Here is a 17504-nt window from a genome sequence, read left to right on the forward strand (position 1 = left end):
CACTAGCGATTTGTCCAGGTCCAGAGAGGGAGGAGGCAGGGACTTGGGGTGATGACTAAAGAACAGTTTCTTTTGGAGGAGGTGAAAATGTCCTAAGATTGATTTTAGTGATGGTTGTACACTTTTGCAAATACCCTACAACCCACTAAATTTTACATTTTAAGTGGTTGAATTGGTGGTATGTGAATTACATCTCAATAAAGCTGTCACAAAAAGAGGAAAAACAACCCCAATGTACTCATCATTTTCTGGATCATATTTCATTTATTTGCCTACAGTTTAGAGACCCTAATTTCCAATTTTGATTTCTTTTAATTGCCAAAATTTTCATGTATACTTAAAAACAAATCTTAGGCATAATTCTCCAACTTTGCTGAGAAGGTTGAGGGAAGCTATAAAAATCCTAGTGCCCAGGTGTCACATATCAATTAAATCTGAGCATCTGAAGGCGGGAGCAGGGTCCAAGCAGCCCCAATCAATGTGCAATCAATGTGCTAGAAAGTTTGTGCCACACTTCTCAGATAATTTAATCATGTAAATTTGGGGAAAATATTGTAGTAGAATGCAATTTGCTAATCAAAAAACAAAACGAAGTTTTCGCGGAAAAAACATTTATCTTTCTAAATCAAATAAGATTAATTGAACTACATTCGAGATAAAGGTTTCTAATATCCGTCATTAAAATTTTAAGCAAACTTAAAATTTAACTATTGAGCATTTAGATCGACAAATCGTGATATAAACCTCCGGGTCGGCAACACCTCCTCGAGACACAAAGACGGGGGACGGCGGGCTCACCAGCGGGCACAAGCAGGGGCCTCGCCGGCCACGGGAGGCGCCCAGGCCCCAGGACTCGCGCCCTTTCCCCTGCGGCCGGGAAGGAGCCTCTCCAGGAAGCTGGTCGGGCGGCGCGGGCCGGGGCGATGGCTCGGGTGACTCCTGGGGTCATCCGCTTCCCTGCCCGCGCAGAGGCGGAGTCCGACCAGCGGCGAGGGGACATGGGCCCGCGAGCGCGGCGCGCGCTGCCGCTGCTGCTGCTGCTGCTGGTGCGCATCGGGGTCCCGCAGGGGCGAGCGCCGCGTGAGTGCGGGGGCTGCGGCCACAGCGCGGGAGGGAGGGACGGCCGAGGGCCTCTCGGCTCCTGGGAGCTTGTGACCTCGAGAGCCTGCCCTGTCCGCAGCCCTGTCCCCGCTCTCCCGCCCAGACCCCGGGAGGGGACGCCCGCCCCGAAGTGCAGGCGGGGTCCCTCGGCCGGCGCGTCCCGCTCCGGGCCCCGCGTCTCTGCCCGGGTGGCGTCTGGAGCCCCGCTCCCTCCCGACCGTGGCGCTTCGGAGTAAACCTCGTAGCTCCCTCCTGGGCCGACCGCGGCCTGCGGGTCCGCGGCTCGCGCTCACTGTCCTAAGGCCGGCGGCTCCCGTTTCGTGCGGTCATCTCAGAACAGGAAGCTCTCACCTCTCGACCTCGGCGCCCGCCCGGTGTTTCCGCGCCAGGGCGCAGCGCAGATTGGTGGTCGCCCGCGGAGGGACCCTGCGGGGCGCGGCCGGGGGATTCCTCCGCGCCAGGCCGCCTCTGGCGGACGGTGTCTGCCCCCGCCCCGGGCGGCTCCTGAGAATCCGTCTCCGGGCCTCCCCGGCTCCCGCGCTGGTTCTCGGTCGGAAATACAGGGCACTTTGTAACGATCGAGCCCAATCCGGTGGAACGCATCGCTTTCAGCTCGGCTTTGCTGATTCGTTATATGTGGCATGATTAACAGGACTTTTTCTAAAGGATGCCAAAGTAGTGAACAATATTTAGCAATGGAGTCAGTTTGAAACCACATTTAGTTCTGTGGTTTTGACTGCCATTATGCCTTTGGAATAGGAACTATTAATAGGTTCCTGTTAAACTGGCCTCAGGTTAAATAGCTCTTAGGTTACAAAGAATGCAAGCAATTTGGTTTTCTGATGTTAAATTCGATACTTACACCCCTACTCTTAGCTCCTAGTGACTACCTAGTTACCTAACTGGGCACTCAGCGCAGCAGGTTACCTACCTTATCACACGTTGGACCGCTTACAGGTAACTTTTTTCAGTGGTACACCAGAAAGCCTATGTCTCCACTTTATACCTTTGATTCCTCAACAGCGCTCCGCATTATTGGTTGAATAATAGAATTTGAAGTTGAACAGAAATATTCATTGTTCAGAAGCATAGAAAGAATCCCAACCCTGTGTTGTGCTGTTTTAGACCCAAGGGGAGAGCAAGAAACAAAGTTGTTTTCTGTTTTTGTTTTTGTTTTCCCTTGGTTCTGGGGATGGAATGGGGACCTTGCGCTACTGCTGAGCTACACCCCAACCCTGGAACTCAGTCTTTATTTCCACTGGGTGGGGCTTGGGATGGTAATAAACAAATGAGCAGAAAAATACACGACATTGGGCAGCTGCTGGGTCTGTGAAGATGCGAAGCAGGGAGGTCAGGCCAGCCTCTCTGTCGCTCTGACATTTGAACCCAGACCTGAAAACAATAAGGGTGACACTGATGGAGACTGATGAGGAGCAGAGTTTCCCAGGAAACCAAGTGGGCCTGGAAAGCTGGTTGAAGCAGGTTTTCTCAACGCTACTCAACATTGTGTTGTTAGTGGAGGGAACTGTTATGGGCGCAGTAGAACATGTTGCTATTTTCTATTCAGAACATGCCACTAGGAGCAACCCCCAAATCCCTGCTGTGACCACCAAAAGTCTCCATATATTACCAAGTGTCCCCGAGAGACAAAATCTCCTCATAGAACCACTGGGAAGAAGGAAGAGCAAGGAGTACAGGGCCACACAGGTCTTGGTCTCAGGACCACAGGCAAGGTTGCGCGCCCCTGCTAGACTGGGGTGTGAACTCCAGCTGACGACATGACCCGGGGCACGTTTTTGAAGGTCACTTTGGCTGCTGTGTGGAAAGCAGGAGACCATCCAGGAAGCCATATGCTGCTGGAGGCCAGAAATGATGGAATGTATTTTGAAGGAAGTCGTTGAAGGATCTATGCATGCCATGGAAGAGCCAATTCAACAGAGACCCTGTTCTTTACTTATTTTACTTTATGTTAATTTAATTGGCGTGAGGAGTGCTGAGGTTGTTTCTGAGAGGGTGAAGGCAGAGGAAAGCAGTTTTGGGGGGAAATCAAGAGCCTGATTTTGGACACAAGTTTGAGACTCCAATCAGGCATCTATGTAGTAAAAAGCCCCACTAAAGTGAGTTCCTGGGGTCTCCATTCTAGTAAGCTCTGAGCAATTACCCTAAGCTTAACCACCAGGGCTGCAGACGCCTTAGGAGTTGCAGAGACTCTTGGCTCTGGGAAATGGCCCAGGTGTGGGAGTGGGGTGAAGGTTGGCAGCCTTGTGCAAAAGAGGGAGCCAGCTGCACCCGGGAGAGCAGCCTGGGCTGCCTGACTGAGGGGAGGTGGGCATTCTCTCTCCCTAGGGTCAGGACCAGATGCAGCTGGTGGCATGTGACGCCTCTGCCTCCCTCCCATTCCTCCCTGCCGCCCACCTGAGGGCCTGTTGCTTTGTCTCCAGGGTCCCACTCTCTGCACTACCTCTTCATGGGCGCTTCAGAGATGGACCTCGGGCTGCCTTTGTTTGAGGCTTTGGGCTATGTGGACGACCAGTTGTTTGTGTTCTACAATCATGAGAGTCGCCGCGCTGAAGCCAGAGCCCCTTGGGTCCAGGGCAGGACCTCGAGTCAGCTGTGGCTGCAGCTGAGTCAGGGCCTAAAAGGCTGGGACCCACATGTTCACGGTGGACTTCTGGACCATCATGGACAACCACAACCATAGCAAGGGTACGTGGAAGGGGCAGAGTCCTTACCATCTCAGGAATGCATCTGATGGAAGAAACTAGAAGGCAAGGGAGAGGAAGGGGGTTTTCATACTGAGATGACTGGGTCCTTGGGAATGGTTAGGACAGGAATCTTCTCCTTTGGTTTCGGTAACAAGACTGGGGGTTTTTCCAGAGTCCCACACCCTGCAGGTGATCCTGGGCTGTGAGGTGCAAGCAGACAACAGCACCAGGGGGTTCTGGAAATATGGGTACGATGGGCAGGACCACCTCGAATTCTGTCTGGACACACTGGATTGGAGAGCAGCAGAGCCCAGGGCCTGGGCCACCAAGCTGGAGTGGGAAGTGCACCAGATTCGGGCTAAGCAGAACAAGGCCTACCTTGAGAGGGACTGCCCCCAGCAGCTGCGGCAGCTCTTGGAACTGGGGAGAGGCATTCTGGACCAGCAAGGTATGCTGGAAACACCCACCTACCCCACACTCTAGAGATGGAAGGAGGGCACAGAAGGCAGGGGATTTCAGAGGTTCAAGGCTATGAATCTCTCAAAGTTCCGGAAAGTGCTTTCCTAATCCTAGGGTCTCCACCTTATAATTGAGGTAGGTGATGCTGCCATGAGTCAATGGTTTTAGCTATTTTTCTTATGTACATGGCTAAAGAGGAAGTATCTGTGGTTGCATGGATTCCAGGGCAAGAAAATACAAGTGGATGGCCTATCAGAGCAGCGGGGTCTTCTGGAGGTTAAAGTTATTTTCGTAAAACATGTCAAGTACAACAACCTGCCTATCTTATAAGACCCTTTCTACAAGAATGCATGCAGGGTCAACCCAGATGAATGGGTAGTCTGTATTCAGTGATTTTTGATCCACATAAAGGATCCGTCTGTCAGAACCGAGGACCTGGGTAACAGGTGTACGTATGTACATAGTAGATGGGAGATCAGGCTGATATACATCTAACTGTTCTCCAAATGTCACTGCCTCAGAGCTAAACCCTGGAAACCATTTCAGAGCAAAGGGTGTCCCTGCTGCACTGTTCTGCCTGAGGGGTGTGTACCTCCACCCTTGGAGGGAAGTGAAAGCTCCAGTCTTGCTGGCAGGATGGAAGTTCCCTCTCCTCATCCTTCCTCTTTCTGTCAAGTGCCTCCATGGTTGAAGGTGACTCGTCGCGTGGCCTCTGCAGTGACCATTCTGCAGTGTCAGGCTCTGAACTTCTACCCCCAGAACATCACCATGCAGTGGCTGAAGGACAGCCAGCCACTGGATGCTAAGGAGGCTGAGCCTAAGGATGTGCTGCCCAACGGGGATGGCACCTACCAGGGCTGGGTGGCTGTGGCCGTGCCCCCTGGGGCAGAGCAGAGGTACACCTGCCAGGTGGAGCACCCGGGCCTGGGTCAGCCCCTCACAGCCACCTGGGGTAAGGTGCCAGCCGGGGACACCTGCTGTGGGGAAGGGCTGGTCCCTGTGGCATGGAGGGACGGGTCTGCTCTGGTCAAGGTGCCCATTGCCAGCTTGAACGTGCCTCTACTCTTTCAGTGCCCTCTGCACCCAGTGCCCTGCTGGTTGGGTCATCAGTGGAACCACGGCTTGTGTCCTCATCTTCTTTATTGGAATTTTGCTCCGAATCTTGATGAAGAAGTATGCTTCACGTGAGTAGGGAAGGAGGAAGTGTCCTCAGGGCCTCCAACCCCAGGACACCATAGCCCTGCAGGAACAGGGCGGGGGAAGCCCCATCCTTGGGAACCCTTTCCCCCTCTTACTTCTTTGGAGGCACCGACACCTCCAAATTCTCTGGAAGCAGGAAGGGAATTGATGAAGTTCTTGATTCAACACACCTCCTTTGAGCACCTACTGTTTTACAAGTGCTGTTTAAGTAATGGCTGGGGCTTTGAGGCTAAGAAAGTCATTGTGGCTCTTGTCACCTCCCAAGTCCTGCAGGGAGTGAAATTGATCATAAGTACAGTCGAGGACAACCCCTGAGGCCCCAGCAGGTATGCTGCAAATGCTTCAGGGTGTCAGAGGACAGATGGTGTCACCTAGGGTTAAGAATGGCCCTGGACCTGAGGAAGGGGGATCTTAGATGAGGCTGAGGATCAGAGGGGTCTGCACAGCTGAGCAACCATGGAAAGGGGACCCTGTGAGGCCTGGGGAGGTGACTTCTATACCTCGCCCCTGGCTTTGCATTCCTGTCTGTTACCAGTTCCACCCTCCGAACTTCCATGGTGTGGGGAATGACGGGCAGGCAGAAGTCAGCTCATGCAGGGTTCTGGGCCCTGTGCAGTCATGACCATTGGGGGGTCAGTGAAGGGACACGGCAAGGAGGACCATGCTTTCCCTATGATGAATGGATCGATGGAGGCGACAAGGGGGAAGGAGACCAGTCAGAGGGCCAATAAACAATTCCAGACCGGAGGTGGACAGTGCCTGGACCCAGTACCCTGGGCACAAGTGGCCAGGGGATGAGATGGGTGGATGAGGAAGGCGAGGGACAGGAAGAGGCAGAGCGCTGCCTGGGTCTGTGCTGCCTGTCCCTTGGGGCTCTTGTCTTCACAGGCGGGGCCGCGAGGGACTACGTCTTAGCGGACTGTGAGTGAGGCTCAGCCTGCAGACCTCTTGCAGGGAGGAGACACCCTGGCAGACCTCTTGCAGGGAGGAGACACCCTGGACTCAAAGCCGGGGCACCCTCGCGGACTTCTCAGGGCTTCAGGAAGAGTTGGACCTGCCCAACAGAAAGTGCCTGAAGAACTCTCTGCTCCTCGCTTTCCCTGTTCAATTCCCCAGGAGTTTTTCTCCACATGTCTCTGAGTTTCTGCAAGACTGCCACCCTGGGCTGTGACCTGTCCCCGAGAGCTGAGTCCCATAAATCTCAGGCTGCACGTGGGGGCTCCCTTCATCTCCTCTGGCCTCAGACCCCACACACCTGTCATCTCGCCTCCTATATGTGGAACAGGGCTCCTTACAGTTTGGGGACTCATGGTTCATTTAACGCCTGAGAAAAGCCTGGCCTTTTCCCCGGGAACGTGTACATTTGTAGTCTTGTCAGAATTTTGCACTCAGCTCTTTGCATCAGGACCCACGCAGCTTTCCTCTGAATCCTCTTATTATCCAGGATCTGTCACCACACCCTGGTTTCGTTTCATCAAAGGGTGATCTAGGACACTGTGCAGCCGTGAAGGCTGTGCACTGCACCACCAAGGAGGCGCCTCTCCTGGAAAAGGATGGCGGTCTGTGTGCAGGTGATACTTTTCAGCAGGTGGGAGGGACATACATGGGAGGCGATTGAGGACAGCTACCTTTTCTAATTGCACAAAGATGTCCTATAGGTTTTCAAAGATAAAGGACAGCTGCATTTGTGATGCTTGTCTAATATGCTGAATCTAAAGTGCCTTCTCTCCTGGTCTTAGTAAAGAGAATCGTGAAAAGGTTGATTATAGTATTGATCATGAGGCTGACACTTATTTTTCAAAAGTGCTGGGTGTCCATCTACCCACATGCATTATTGCATGCAATTCTCATAATAACTCTATGGCATAGGTACTGTTATTCCCCCATCCTGCCTTTTATATGAAGAAAGGTGAAGTATGGAGCAATCTTGCAGTTGCCAGGGATGGAGATGCCTTTCAGACTCAGTCTGTTTGGCTGTTTGATCCATCACCCTCCACTACATTCAGGTGGTTGAGATGAGCAGAGAACACAGAGAAGAAGAGGCTTCTCTCTTGTTTCATTGCATTTCTTCTTAGTGAGCTTGACCCAAATGGAGGGAAACGCCATCTAACCATCTCCTGACCCTCAGCTGTCAGGTCTCCTTTCCAAATTCCAAAGTGCCTGAAAGGTGGTCACTCACTCCTCTGGTGTTCCCTCTGCCTTCTCTTTAGCCCCCACAGGAGGAATGTGATTGGTGCAGTCAGCTGGTGGCTGTGCTGGCTTTGTAGTGTCTGCCCTCAGCCATTGACTCAGACTCGGAATTCCAATGTCATTTCCCCTCGACAAACTGCAAACAGTATTTCCTACTGCAAGCTGGTAGAACGGAAGCTACCGGGCAACTTGCAGGATACACAGGCATCCACCGGGGACTGCTGGGATTCTAGTTCTCATCCCCATTTATGCACATCCTAAAAGCTAACCTCACCAGGCCACTTGGGAATTTCTGGGAAAGTGATTCATCTGACCATGTTCAAGAGTTATGTACCTACATGTCCATATATCTTCATCCGGATGCCATGGGCTTACTTTTGGCACTGTATACATTCGGCCGCAATGTATACATTTGGCTACTTGTGGTATGGCACTGTGGGAAGACAAGTGCCTCAGAAACCAAACAACTCAAAAGTTTGTTGGTAGACATTGAATTGGAGTAGAAATCTCAACTTTTTAAAAAAAAATCTTTATTTTTTTTTTCTGGTTATGTAAGTTATATATAGAAGAAAGTAAAATTGGGACTCATTGTAGAGAACTTGAAAATAAAATTAAAGCTATAATTTCATAAACCCTGAAAAACTCTATTAACAACTCAATTATTACCTTTTGCTATTGCTGCCCTAAAGTATATGAATTAACAAACATATTTTAATAAGCTTACGATGTGTTATGTATGACATGATTTTACTAAATGTTCTTGTCCATCTTATGCATATAATTAACAGTTCATGTAGGAGACATTTACAATGCTTTTAATGGTTTTTTACATTTTCTTGCATGGAATATTTTCATTAAACTGTGGCAGCTGAAATGATTGTTTTTATTCACTGTAGGGACAGTATCATCTAATCATAAGATATTGGTTATTTTACCTTCAAACCCATCACAACTCCAAATGTCGTGCTAAACTCCAAGTAGAATGCCAGAGGGCATCTTTAATCATACCTCCTGAATGAATGTCACCGTTTGATTCTGCAGCGGCTAGTTTTGTACTTGTTTTGTTTCACTCAGGCTGAAATTTCAAGAATTTCAAGAAATTTCAAGAATCTGCACAGAATACATGAATTCATCATCAGCAATTGTGGCCTGTTATTTTTCTACCATAGAAATGATAAATCTCCATTTTCTTTCAGTGTTTCTTAGGTCAATGTTTCTGACCTTTGTTTACCAACTTCTCAGGCTAACTACATTAGAAAAATTGAAGTCCTACATCTTACTTTTTTTTTTTAATTTGTTGGTTTTAGATATACATGACAGTATAGAGGGCATTTGACTTACTATATAGACATGAGTACAGCCCATTCCAATTAGGATCCCATACTTGTGGTTGTACACAATATGGAGTTACACTTGTCAAGTATTCATTTACCAGCAAAGGAAGTTATTTCCAGGAGGGGAAGAATAGAAGACCTAGGTCTTAAATTCTTAAAATCTTTTCATCTCTGACCAAAACTCAGGGTGGGAGCCAGGAGAATGGCGCCACCTGGGTGGCCATGGTAACAGTATTGCGGTGTCACGGGTCTCTGAAGGGCCCAGGAGGCTGAGGGTGGAGGGTTGAAAAAGGGCCTGTGCAAGAGATGCTGGCAGAGAAAAGAGCCTAGAAATTAGGGCAAATAAATAGTTAAACAGCTGTCACAGCAGCTGGAATCCCAGTGACTGTGAGCTGTGCCAGTCGGTGAGAGGCCTGGAGAACCACCAGGTCATCTGAGTCAAGTTCAGTGACTCAGTGGTGCCTGGCAGGTCTCAGTTCTCAAGATGTATTAACATGTTAATGGTGCTGAGAGTACTTTAGGTATTGTATAATACACACACTTAAAAGCAGACCTTTCTGTAAAATGCCAAACCTTATACGGTTGCTTATAAACTGCCATTCGTTTCTAACTACACTCTGGCTGAGTATGATTGTCCCTGCCAATTTGCATGGCTTTAAGCATGGAGATGTTCACCTGTGGGCAGGTATTGTCATTTCAACCCTGTAGACGTTGGGTCATAATTTGTACAATATTAAAGTATTTTGTGGGATAATTGTACTGTAGAGCCCGGCTGCTTCAGTATGTCCGGGCTGCATGGGCATGCATGCTCACCATTCTGTACCTTAGCAGTTGTTTAAGTTGTGCAAGATCCATATGGTGTATCTGGAGTAGATTCTTCTCTAGTGTCTGTTTTTGCCCAAATGTTATTTTCATCCTCAGTAGACCTCCTGTGGCATGGATGCCTTCTAAAACTATTTTTTATGCTAGTGTCTTTTTACTTACTACATATCAGCCTTTGTTTCCGAACATTTATTAATTACTCCAAAGAACCCCTTGAGAAAGGACATATTGTTATTCTGTTACCCTTATTTTGATTTTAGGGAAACCAAGGCACAGGGAGGTTAGGTAACTTGCTGAAGCCTACAGAGGTAGAAATGGTGTGCTGGGATTTTGATCCAGTGATTCTGTCTCAGAGTCAAGCTCACAACCACTACACAACACTTACCTTTGCATCCAGAAAACATGTGCAGCAATGTTACTGTCCTCTCAGGATAGGACCCCAACCATTCATCTGCTGCTGAGTACCAGCACCTCTGATGCTTTTGACCTGGAGGAATGAATTTGTTTTAATATTTCAAAACTTACTGTAGCCCTATAATTTTATCAGAAATATTTTGAAACATTTTTCAGGTGATTTTTTTAATTTAAGAACTTTTTCTGTATATAAAAATTTCCACCTGTTGGATTCACATTTCCATTATTCTCTGTGTCATTTCCATCTACTTTCTGTGTCATTCAAACCAATGATGAAATACAAGAAATATTGAGATGGATAGTACTGAAGCCCCTGCAAAATCGATTTTTACCTACCAGATTTGTGGGTAAACATTATTTCTGAAAAGTCGAATTATAGGTTTTGGTTCTAAGATTCTGAAAAGAATTGTGGAATCTTCAATGCACTCTTTAGAAGTTAAGCATCAATATTTGTATAGTCTCCTTGGGTACTTTACTCTGTGGGTCAATGGAGTGTCCTAGGTCCATTCCTTAAGCTGAGTTTGCTGCAGTTGACCTGGGTAAACAGTCAGTAATCAACTTCAGCACTGCCCAAAGAGCTTGGCCACCTGCACAGGACCATCTTTTTAATGGACTTAACAATTGATGGTCTTTCTTTTGTCTAAATTTGAGCAAAAGCAAATGCAAAAGTCTATTTTTGGGCTTTATGTATATGTATTAAGAACTATTCAAGAGAATTTTGAAAATTCAAGAGAATTTTGAAATAAAATCTATTTGCACCACGTTTATAAAAATTTTGAAACAATATTTAAAGGAGGATAAAGTTAGAAATTTGCTGTCCAAATAAATTTTTAAAAAAACAGTTCAAAAGCAAGTGTGGTGGTGCACGCCTATAATTCCAACAGCTCTGAAGCCTTGAGGCAAAAGGATTGAAAGCTCAAAGCCAGCCTCAGCAAAAATGGGGGGCTAAGCAACCCAGTGAGATCCTGTGTCTAAATAAAATTCAATAGGATTGAGGATGTTGCTCAGTGGGTCCCAGTGCCTCTAAGCTTAATCCCCGGTACCAGGAAAAAAAAGTAAAAAAAACTATAGTTTAATCAAAGGCGGTACTTTCTGGAATGCATGTCAGGACACAAAATTACCATGTTGTATGCACTATAATTTTATTTTCATGAAGTAATAAAGCACATAGAGATGCAGAGTTGTATGATGACCTGGTCCTTGTACTTTTTCTCTGCAACATTTGACCTGCAGCCTTAGCTAAATCAGCTAAGCATGTGTGATGGGGAGTCAGGAATCTAAAACTTTTCAATCTGGGGACAGAAGATAACCACCTAATGATATTATAAGTGTTAACAAACCATATAACACGGTGGGTTCTCCTGCCCTCCCTGCGTCTCCTCTCCCACTGCATCTCTTCTCCTTTCATGTGAGCAGGTCTGAGGCTATCATACCTTCTATATCTCAAGTCATGGTCTCATGCTAAGAACCCACTATGGGTAATTATTAACTGGATTGGGTGGTGAGGTGGGCAGTGTGCCTGTTTACGTTTTTAGACAAGAGTAATTCTCCTCCACCTGTAATTCCAGTGGTTCAGAGGGCCCAGCCAGGAGGATCATAAATTCAAAGCTAGCCTCAGCAATTTAATGAGGCCCTAAGCAACTTAGTAAGACCTCTCTTAAAATAAAAATTATCAAGGTCTGAAGATGTAGCTCAGTTGTTAAGCATCCCCTGGGTTCAATCCTCAGTACCAATTGTGTGTATGTGTGTGTGTGTGTGTGTGGTGTGTGTGTGCGCGCGAGACAGAGAGAGAGAGAGAAAATTTCCAATATCCACATCAGGAAGCTAAGTAGAAACTTGGTTTGAGAATCTCTTCAAACCATATTCAGACCTATTTCTTTTTTATCCCCCACCTTTTTTTGTTTGTTTTTGTTTTCTTAGCTTGATTAGCCTTGTTTTAACATCAATAATCTTATCAAAGAACTACCAGGGAGGAATTTGTAGGCTGTATAATGACCTTAATCAAGTATTAGCCTAGTACTACAATTAATCCCCAACTCTACAAAATGTACGTTCCTTTGTCTCTAAAACCTGAGCAAGTTGAAAGTGGATGAATGCAGGCAGAAAGGGAAGCCTGTTTAGGATTGCAAGATCAGGCAGGTTCGGCAGGCCAGGGAGAGGGAAGAGGGACAACTGATCACCCACCCAGGCCTTAGCTCTGTTCCCGATTCAGACTTTTGGATAAAAAAAAAAAAAAAAGCCAACAAACTTTTGACCCAAGGTAGGAGGTAGGAAGTAGGGAGGGAAAAGTTTGCATTTATGTCTTAATTTGCAGTTATTTGTCTACCTTGTCGTCTTCCCAAGCACAGAAAGAGAAGGTAAGTGTAGAGTTTTGTCATGGCCAGCCTTAAACTTTGTCCAGCACAGACAATCAAAATGTACTGGTTTGCCTGGAAATATTAGCAGTAGTGGAGGTAAAGTCCATCGGCCTAAGAATCCGTTCTATTTTAGATGTCATTTCTACTCACGCCCAAGGAACCATTACCTAACGTAAACGTCAGCACGTGGAAATAAAAAGAAACGTGGACTGGGAGTCCTCTCAGCGACACTGACCTAATAAGATCACTTCCAATTCACAGAAACGCAAAGAAAGACGGAATCTTGCGATACAAAACAGAAGTACGGCTTTTCAGCCCAATGGAATCGGCCCCGCTCGTTCCAGCCGCCCAACGAAAAGCTAGGTTTCACGGGCCAATCAGAACACTGCGGTCTTAATGGCGCATTCTCCTTGCTCCACCCCCCGTGACCTAATTTGGAAAACCCCACCTAACGTGTGTGGTTTTCAATCAGGTCCGCAGGAGTAGTATTTAAAAGGCTTGTCGGGCCCGTTTCGCTACTGCTTGCAGCCATGTCTGGTCGCGGCAAGGGAGGCAAAGGCCTGGGCAAGGGCGGCGCCAAGCGCCACCGCAAGGTGCTGCGCGACAACATCCAGGGCATCACCAAGCCCGCCATCCGCCGCCTGGCCCGCCGCGGCGGCGTCAAGCGCATCTCCGGCCTCATCTACGAGGAGACGCGCGGGGTGCTCAAGGTCTTCCTGGAGAACGTGATCCGCGACGCCGTCACCTACACGGAGCACGCCAAGCGCAAGACGGTCACGGCCATGGACGTGGTCTACGCGCTCAAGCGCCAGGGCCGCACGCTCTACGGCTTCGGAGGCTGAGTTCCTGCTTCCTCGGTAGCTTACGTTTTCTATAAACAAAGGCCCTTTTCAGGGCCGCCCACGAGTTCGTATGAGAGCTGAGCTAGCTTTAGCATTGGTGTTTTCCGAGTTGTATCCCGAGACGTATTAGATGTGCTTCAGAGCATGTGTTTCAAAAGCCTAAAACGAACACAAATACCAGCAAAACGGTGTTCTGCGGAAAACCTAACGCTTCGTGTCTTACACTGCGCAATCTAAGCTGTTTGGGCACTATCATTCAGCGATAAGGCTGGTTTGTGGAGGGTATGATTATGTATGCACTGTCCTGGCCAAAGTGAGGTTCTCTAATGTGCACCAAGGCTAGAAGAACGCTCAGTGGTGTTAACTTTGCTTTTAACGACTTATGCAAAACGTTGGGAACCCGGTGTTGAGACCTGGGGCTGCTGGTTGAGGCGCCATTCTTCATTCCGTCTGGGCTCACTGTCCTGTCAGGCAAGTGAGGCACATTCTTGGACCATTCTCATAATTCAACCTCTTAGGAACAGAGAGTCCATCATTTTCAAGCCAGGCAATGACGAATTGGTTAGCAACAAATGGAAATCTGTTAGGTCATGTTCCATTTACGGCACAATTTTTCCAAAGGCCTAATCATACAAATGACAAGAGAGGACCTAGTGAGCCACGGAGAATATGCTGGAATGTCAAGTCACACAATGCATAGTTTTGCACCAGGCTTTGTTTAGTAACACCTGAATCCAAGGTCCCAAATAAATCAACATTAGTATAAATTTATGACAGTTATGTAAAAATGGTAAGTTACAAGTAAAGGAAAAATGAAAAATTTTAAAAAGGTACTTCAGCTTGCACCCTGTTATACAATTTTTTGTGACAGGAAAGTTGAATTCTAGCCCTAATAACTACAGTCACATAAGATTTGAGGTAACATTTATGGTTACCTCGTTATCTCTGTGAACTGTTCTGCAGCCTCATAAATAAGATATTAAAATATTAAGATCACCTTCCTAGTAGACAAATAGTTTTAAAATACGTTATGAAACAAGTGGTTTGTTGATATAGCAATCTCGGCATAAACACTATTTTTACATCCTTGCATCAACTGTACTCTCAAAGTATTTTGTTTTTAACCATCACACACAGGAAATCCTAGACTTTAGCTAGAGGTTAATGGAAAAAAAGGTTAAATTTTTCCCTACCCCCCAATCCTGCGGCACCATGATTCATATCTATTCAGTCTATGGACACCAGGAAAATCCTAACTGGAATGATACCATATAGAATAATAAACAAGACTGTAGCATAGAATAGTGAAAAAATACATAAAAAGAAATTAAGCATGTTTCTGTGCTAACATATCACTCAGTTCTCCAATCCAATAATTCTAGAATAGCACACACATAACCAGCCCTTTTCTACCACAAACCCTACTATAGCCCAAATTTCAAGATGGTCAATACCCAAGACAAGAACATCTGTACTTCTGCAGATGTGATGCAGACCAACTTGGCTTCATCTCACTACTGCAACTCCCTTGGTTAGTACAGCAAAAGCATTAACTACTTTTACATTTTTCAGTGTCAAGCCATTTTAAAAATTTGGGTGGCTCTTAAAAGAGCCGTTGGGTTCTTAGAAAATCGGCTTATTTAAGCTCTTCACTTCTTTGAAGCCGCCTTCCTAGGGTTGGCCTTCTGCAGGGCCAACTTGGGCTTCCCAGCCTTGGGTTTCCCTGCTCTGGCCTTGGCAGGGCTCTTCCGCGGCTGAATGCCCTTGGCCCCTTTGGCCTTCTTCCCACTCCCTGGAGCTTTCTTAGGTGTAGTCCTGGGCTTCTTGCTTCCCTTACTGGTTTTGGCACCCTTAGGGGACCTTGAGTCCCTCGATAGGACCAGCTTTTTAGCCTTGGCAGAAGCCGGTTTTCTGACCTTGCCCTTGGTGGTTTCAGGGGCAGCCTTTCTGCTGAGCTTGAAAGAGCCAGAGGCACCAGTACCCCTAGTCTGCACCAAACACCCTTGCCCACCAGACTCTTGAGAGCCAACTTGATGCGACTGTTATTCTTCTCCACATCATAGCCGGCAGCCGCCAGGGCCTTCTTGAGCGCAGCCAAGGACACACCTGCACGCTCCTGAGACTCGGAAAGAGCCTCCGTGATCAACTTGGACACTGAGGAACTCCTGGCCTTGTGACCTGCACCTGTCAGGCCGACTGCCTTCTTCCCCCGCTTTTGGCAGGCGGCTTCTCCATTGTGCCTGGAACAGGATCAGTGGGAGCTGCAGGAGCTGTTTCGGACATAGCAGAACCAAGAAACAGGACCTATCAAGCAGCTACAAGTGTGAAATGTGGCGGGGCCTCAGGGCCTTATATAGGGCAGGGCGCGCTGTGATTGGTGCATCTCTCAGGCACCGCCCCCGCCCCTCGGAGGAGGAGCATTTGTGTTTGTTTTACCATGAAAAGTTGCATCCCACAAAACTGGAGAGTAGCAAATTGCCCAGGTTCCACCGCAGGATGGTTCCTAGAGACGCAGATTTCATATATCTTTTAACTTTTCAGTGACAAATGACCCTATGTGGCAAATGTCTTGGAGAAAGCCCTCGATTCTCCGTCAAATTCAAGAGAAAGAACCAAACTTCCTCTTTTCCTTCTTAATTCAAAAGAAATTTCTACTAGAAAATGTATTTCCCTCTTCCCAATGGCCCTCCATATGTGTAGCTTCTAATTGGTGAAGAGAAGAAATTATTCATAGCCCCAATTTTTATTGAAAATTATTTATATATGTGAAGGAAGTAACACAGATGTCTTAGCTGCATCACTGAAGAGTTAGAGAATGTAGAATTATCTAAAAACTGCAGGGTATGTCCTTATTTAGTCAAGGATCGTCAAATAAAACACAATTCACAGGTATGAGGGTGATCTGTGATTAAAACCACCTCCCAGCTCCTGGAACTTTATAGAAGAACAGCAAGGAAGCAAGGGTCTCACAAAATCAGACCACCCTCATGAATAGTGTCCTCCACTGAGTTTTTTGTCCTTTGTTAATTCAATACTCCCCCTTCTGGTCGCAGATAAACACAGTCCTTGCTCCCAATTAACTATAAATGAAGAGACAGGGACCCTGGTCTGAAGGCCCAGTGGAAACTGCAGACCCAATCTCTAAGACTGGACAGGCAGGTGCGGTTGCAAATGTGTTGGGAAAGTGTCCCTGAAAGAAGGTCCAGCGGCAGCTCTGAGCTTCTCCCCGCATGCACCGGGACTCTTGGTTTATAAATACTTTTCTATACGGAGTTCTCAGCTTCATTTTTCTGAGCACGCTATGCTTTCACATCAGTTTGGTTTCTCTGACCCTCCATGATTCCTGAGCTTTTGTGCCACTGTCAGTGACTTATGGATCAGGATGTGGATCAGGCTGATCCTTATAGTTACAGGTTGACAGAAGGTATCATTCCATTGCTTTAAAAGCAACAAAGAATGGATGAATTTAGGAAATTCTTACATTGCATAACAAACCCAGTTAAGGAACCATATTCATATTTTATCTTAGCTGAAAATGTAACATAGAAACAAGTAGTCCACATACATGCACACACCGCATCTCCTGTGCTGTACCGGCTGTTAAAAAAAAAAAAAAAAAAGATTCAGGACTGGCGTTGTAGCTCAGTGGTAGACGCTTGCCTAGCATGTGTGAGGCACTGGGTTCGATTCTCAGCACCACATATAAATAAATGAATAAAATCAAGGTCTATCAACATCTAAAAAGTTTTTTAAATCATTCATGTATGATATAGATATGTAATCTACATTCCTAAAAAATAGGAATCAAAAAGTCAGAGACAACTAATTACATAACTAATGAATCCATAGATTATACATTCATAAAAATCGTGTTTCTAACCAGTTATCTAAAGAATTATATATTAATATAATTATATAATATATAATTATATAATATAATTAATTATATATTATATATTAATAATTAGACATATATAGATTAATTATATATTAATAATTATATATTAATAATTAGACATTAATAATGTCTAAAATTTGCTCTATATGTAATTTATTGTGTGTACATATTCATATCCATAT

General features: G+C 46.4%; 2 protein-coding genes and 1 pseudogene across 3 annotated transcripts; 2 read left to right on the forward strand and 1 right to left on the reverse strand.

The window, feature by feature from the left end:
• Positions 1 to 645: 645 nt before the first annotated feature.
• LOC306665813 (hereditary hemochromatosis protein-like) lies at positions 646 to 5363 on the forward strand (the record flags this gene model as incomplete). Its single annotated transcript, XM_079147413.1, is given in 5 exon segments — positions 646 to 1080; positions 3543 to 3751; positions 3753 to 3807; positions 3979 to 4254; positions 4942 to 5363. Coding segments are annotated over 5 exon segments (1119 nt in total), but the record flags the coding sequence as incomplete, so codon positions are not given.
• Positions 5364 to 13097: 7734 nt separating this feature from the next.
• Positions 13098 to 13490, forward strand: LOC306664988 (histone H4). The gene has a single exon (XM_079146139.1). The coding sequence runs from the start codon at positions 13113 to 13115 to the stop codon at positions 13422 to 13424; it is 312 nt and encodes a 103-aa protein (XP_079002265.1). The 5' UTR covers positions 13098 to 13112; the 3' UTR covers positions 13425 to 13490.
• Positions 13491 to 13814: 324 nt separating this feature from the next.
• Positions 13815 to 16972, reverse strand: LOC306665152 (histone H1t-like; annotated as a pseudogene). Its single transcript has one exon. The product of its transcript is annotated as a histone H1t-like (transcript).
• Between the last annotated feature and the right edge of the window lie 532 nt (positions 16973 to 17504).

Source organism: Sciurus vulgaris (assembly GCF_902686455.1).
Source record: "Sciurus vulgaris genome assembly, chromosome: 7".
NCBI lineage: Eukaryota > Metazoa > Chordata > Mammalia > Rodentia > Sciuridae > Sciurus > Sciurus vulgaris.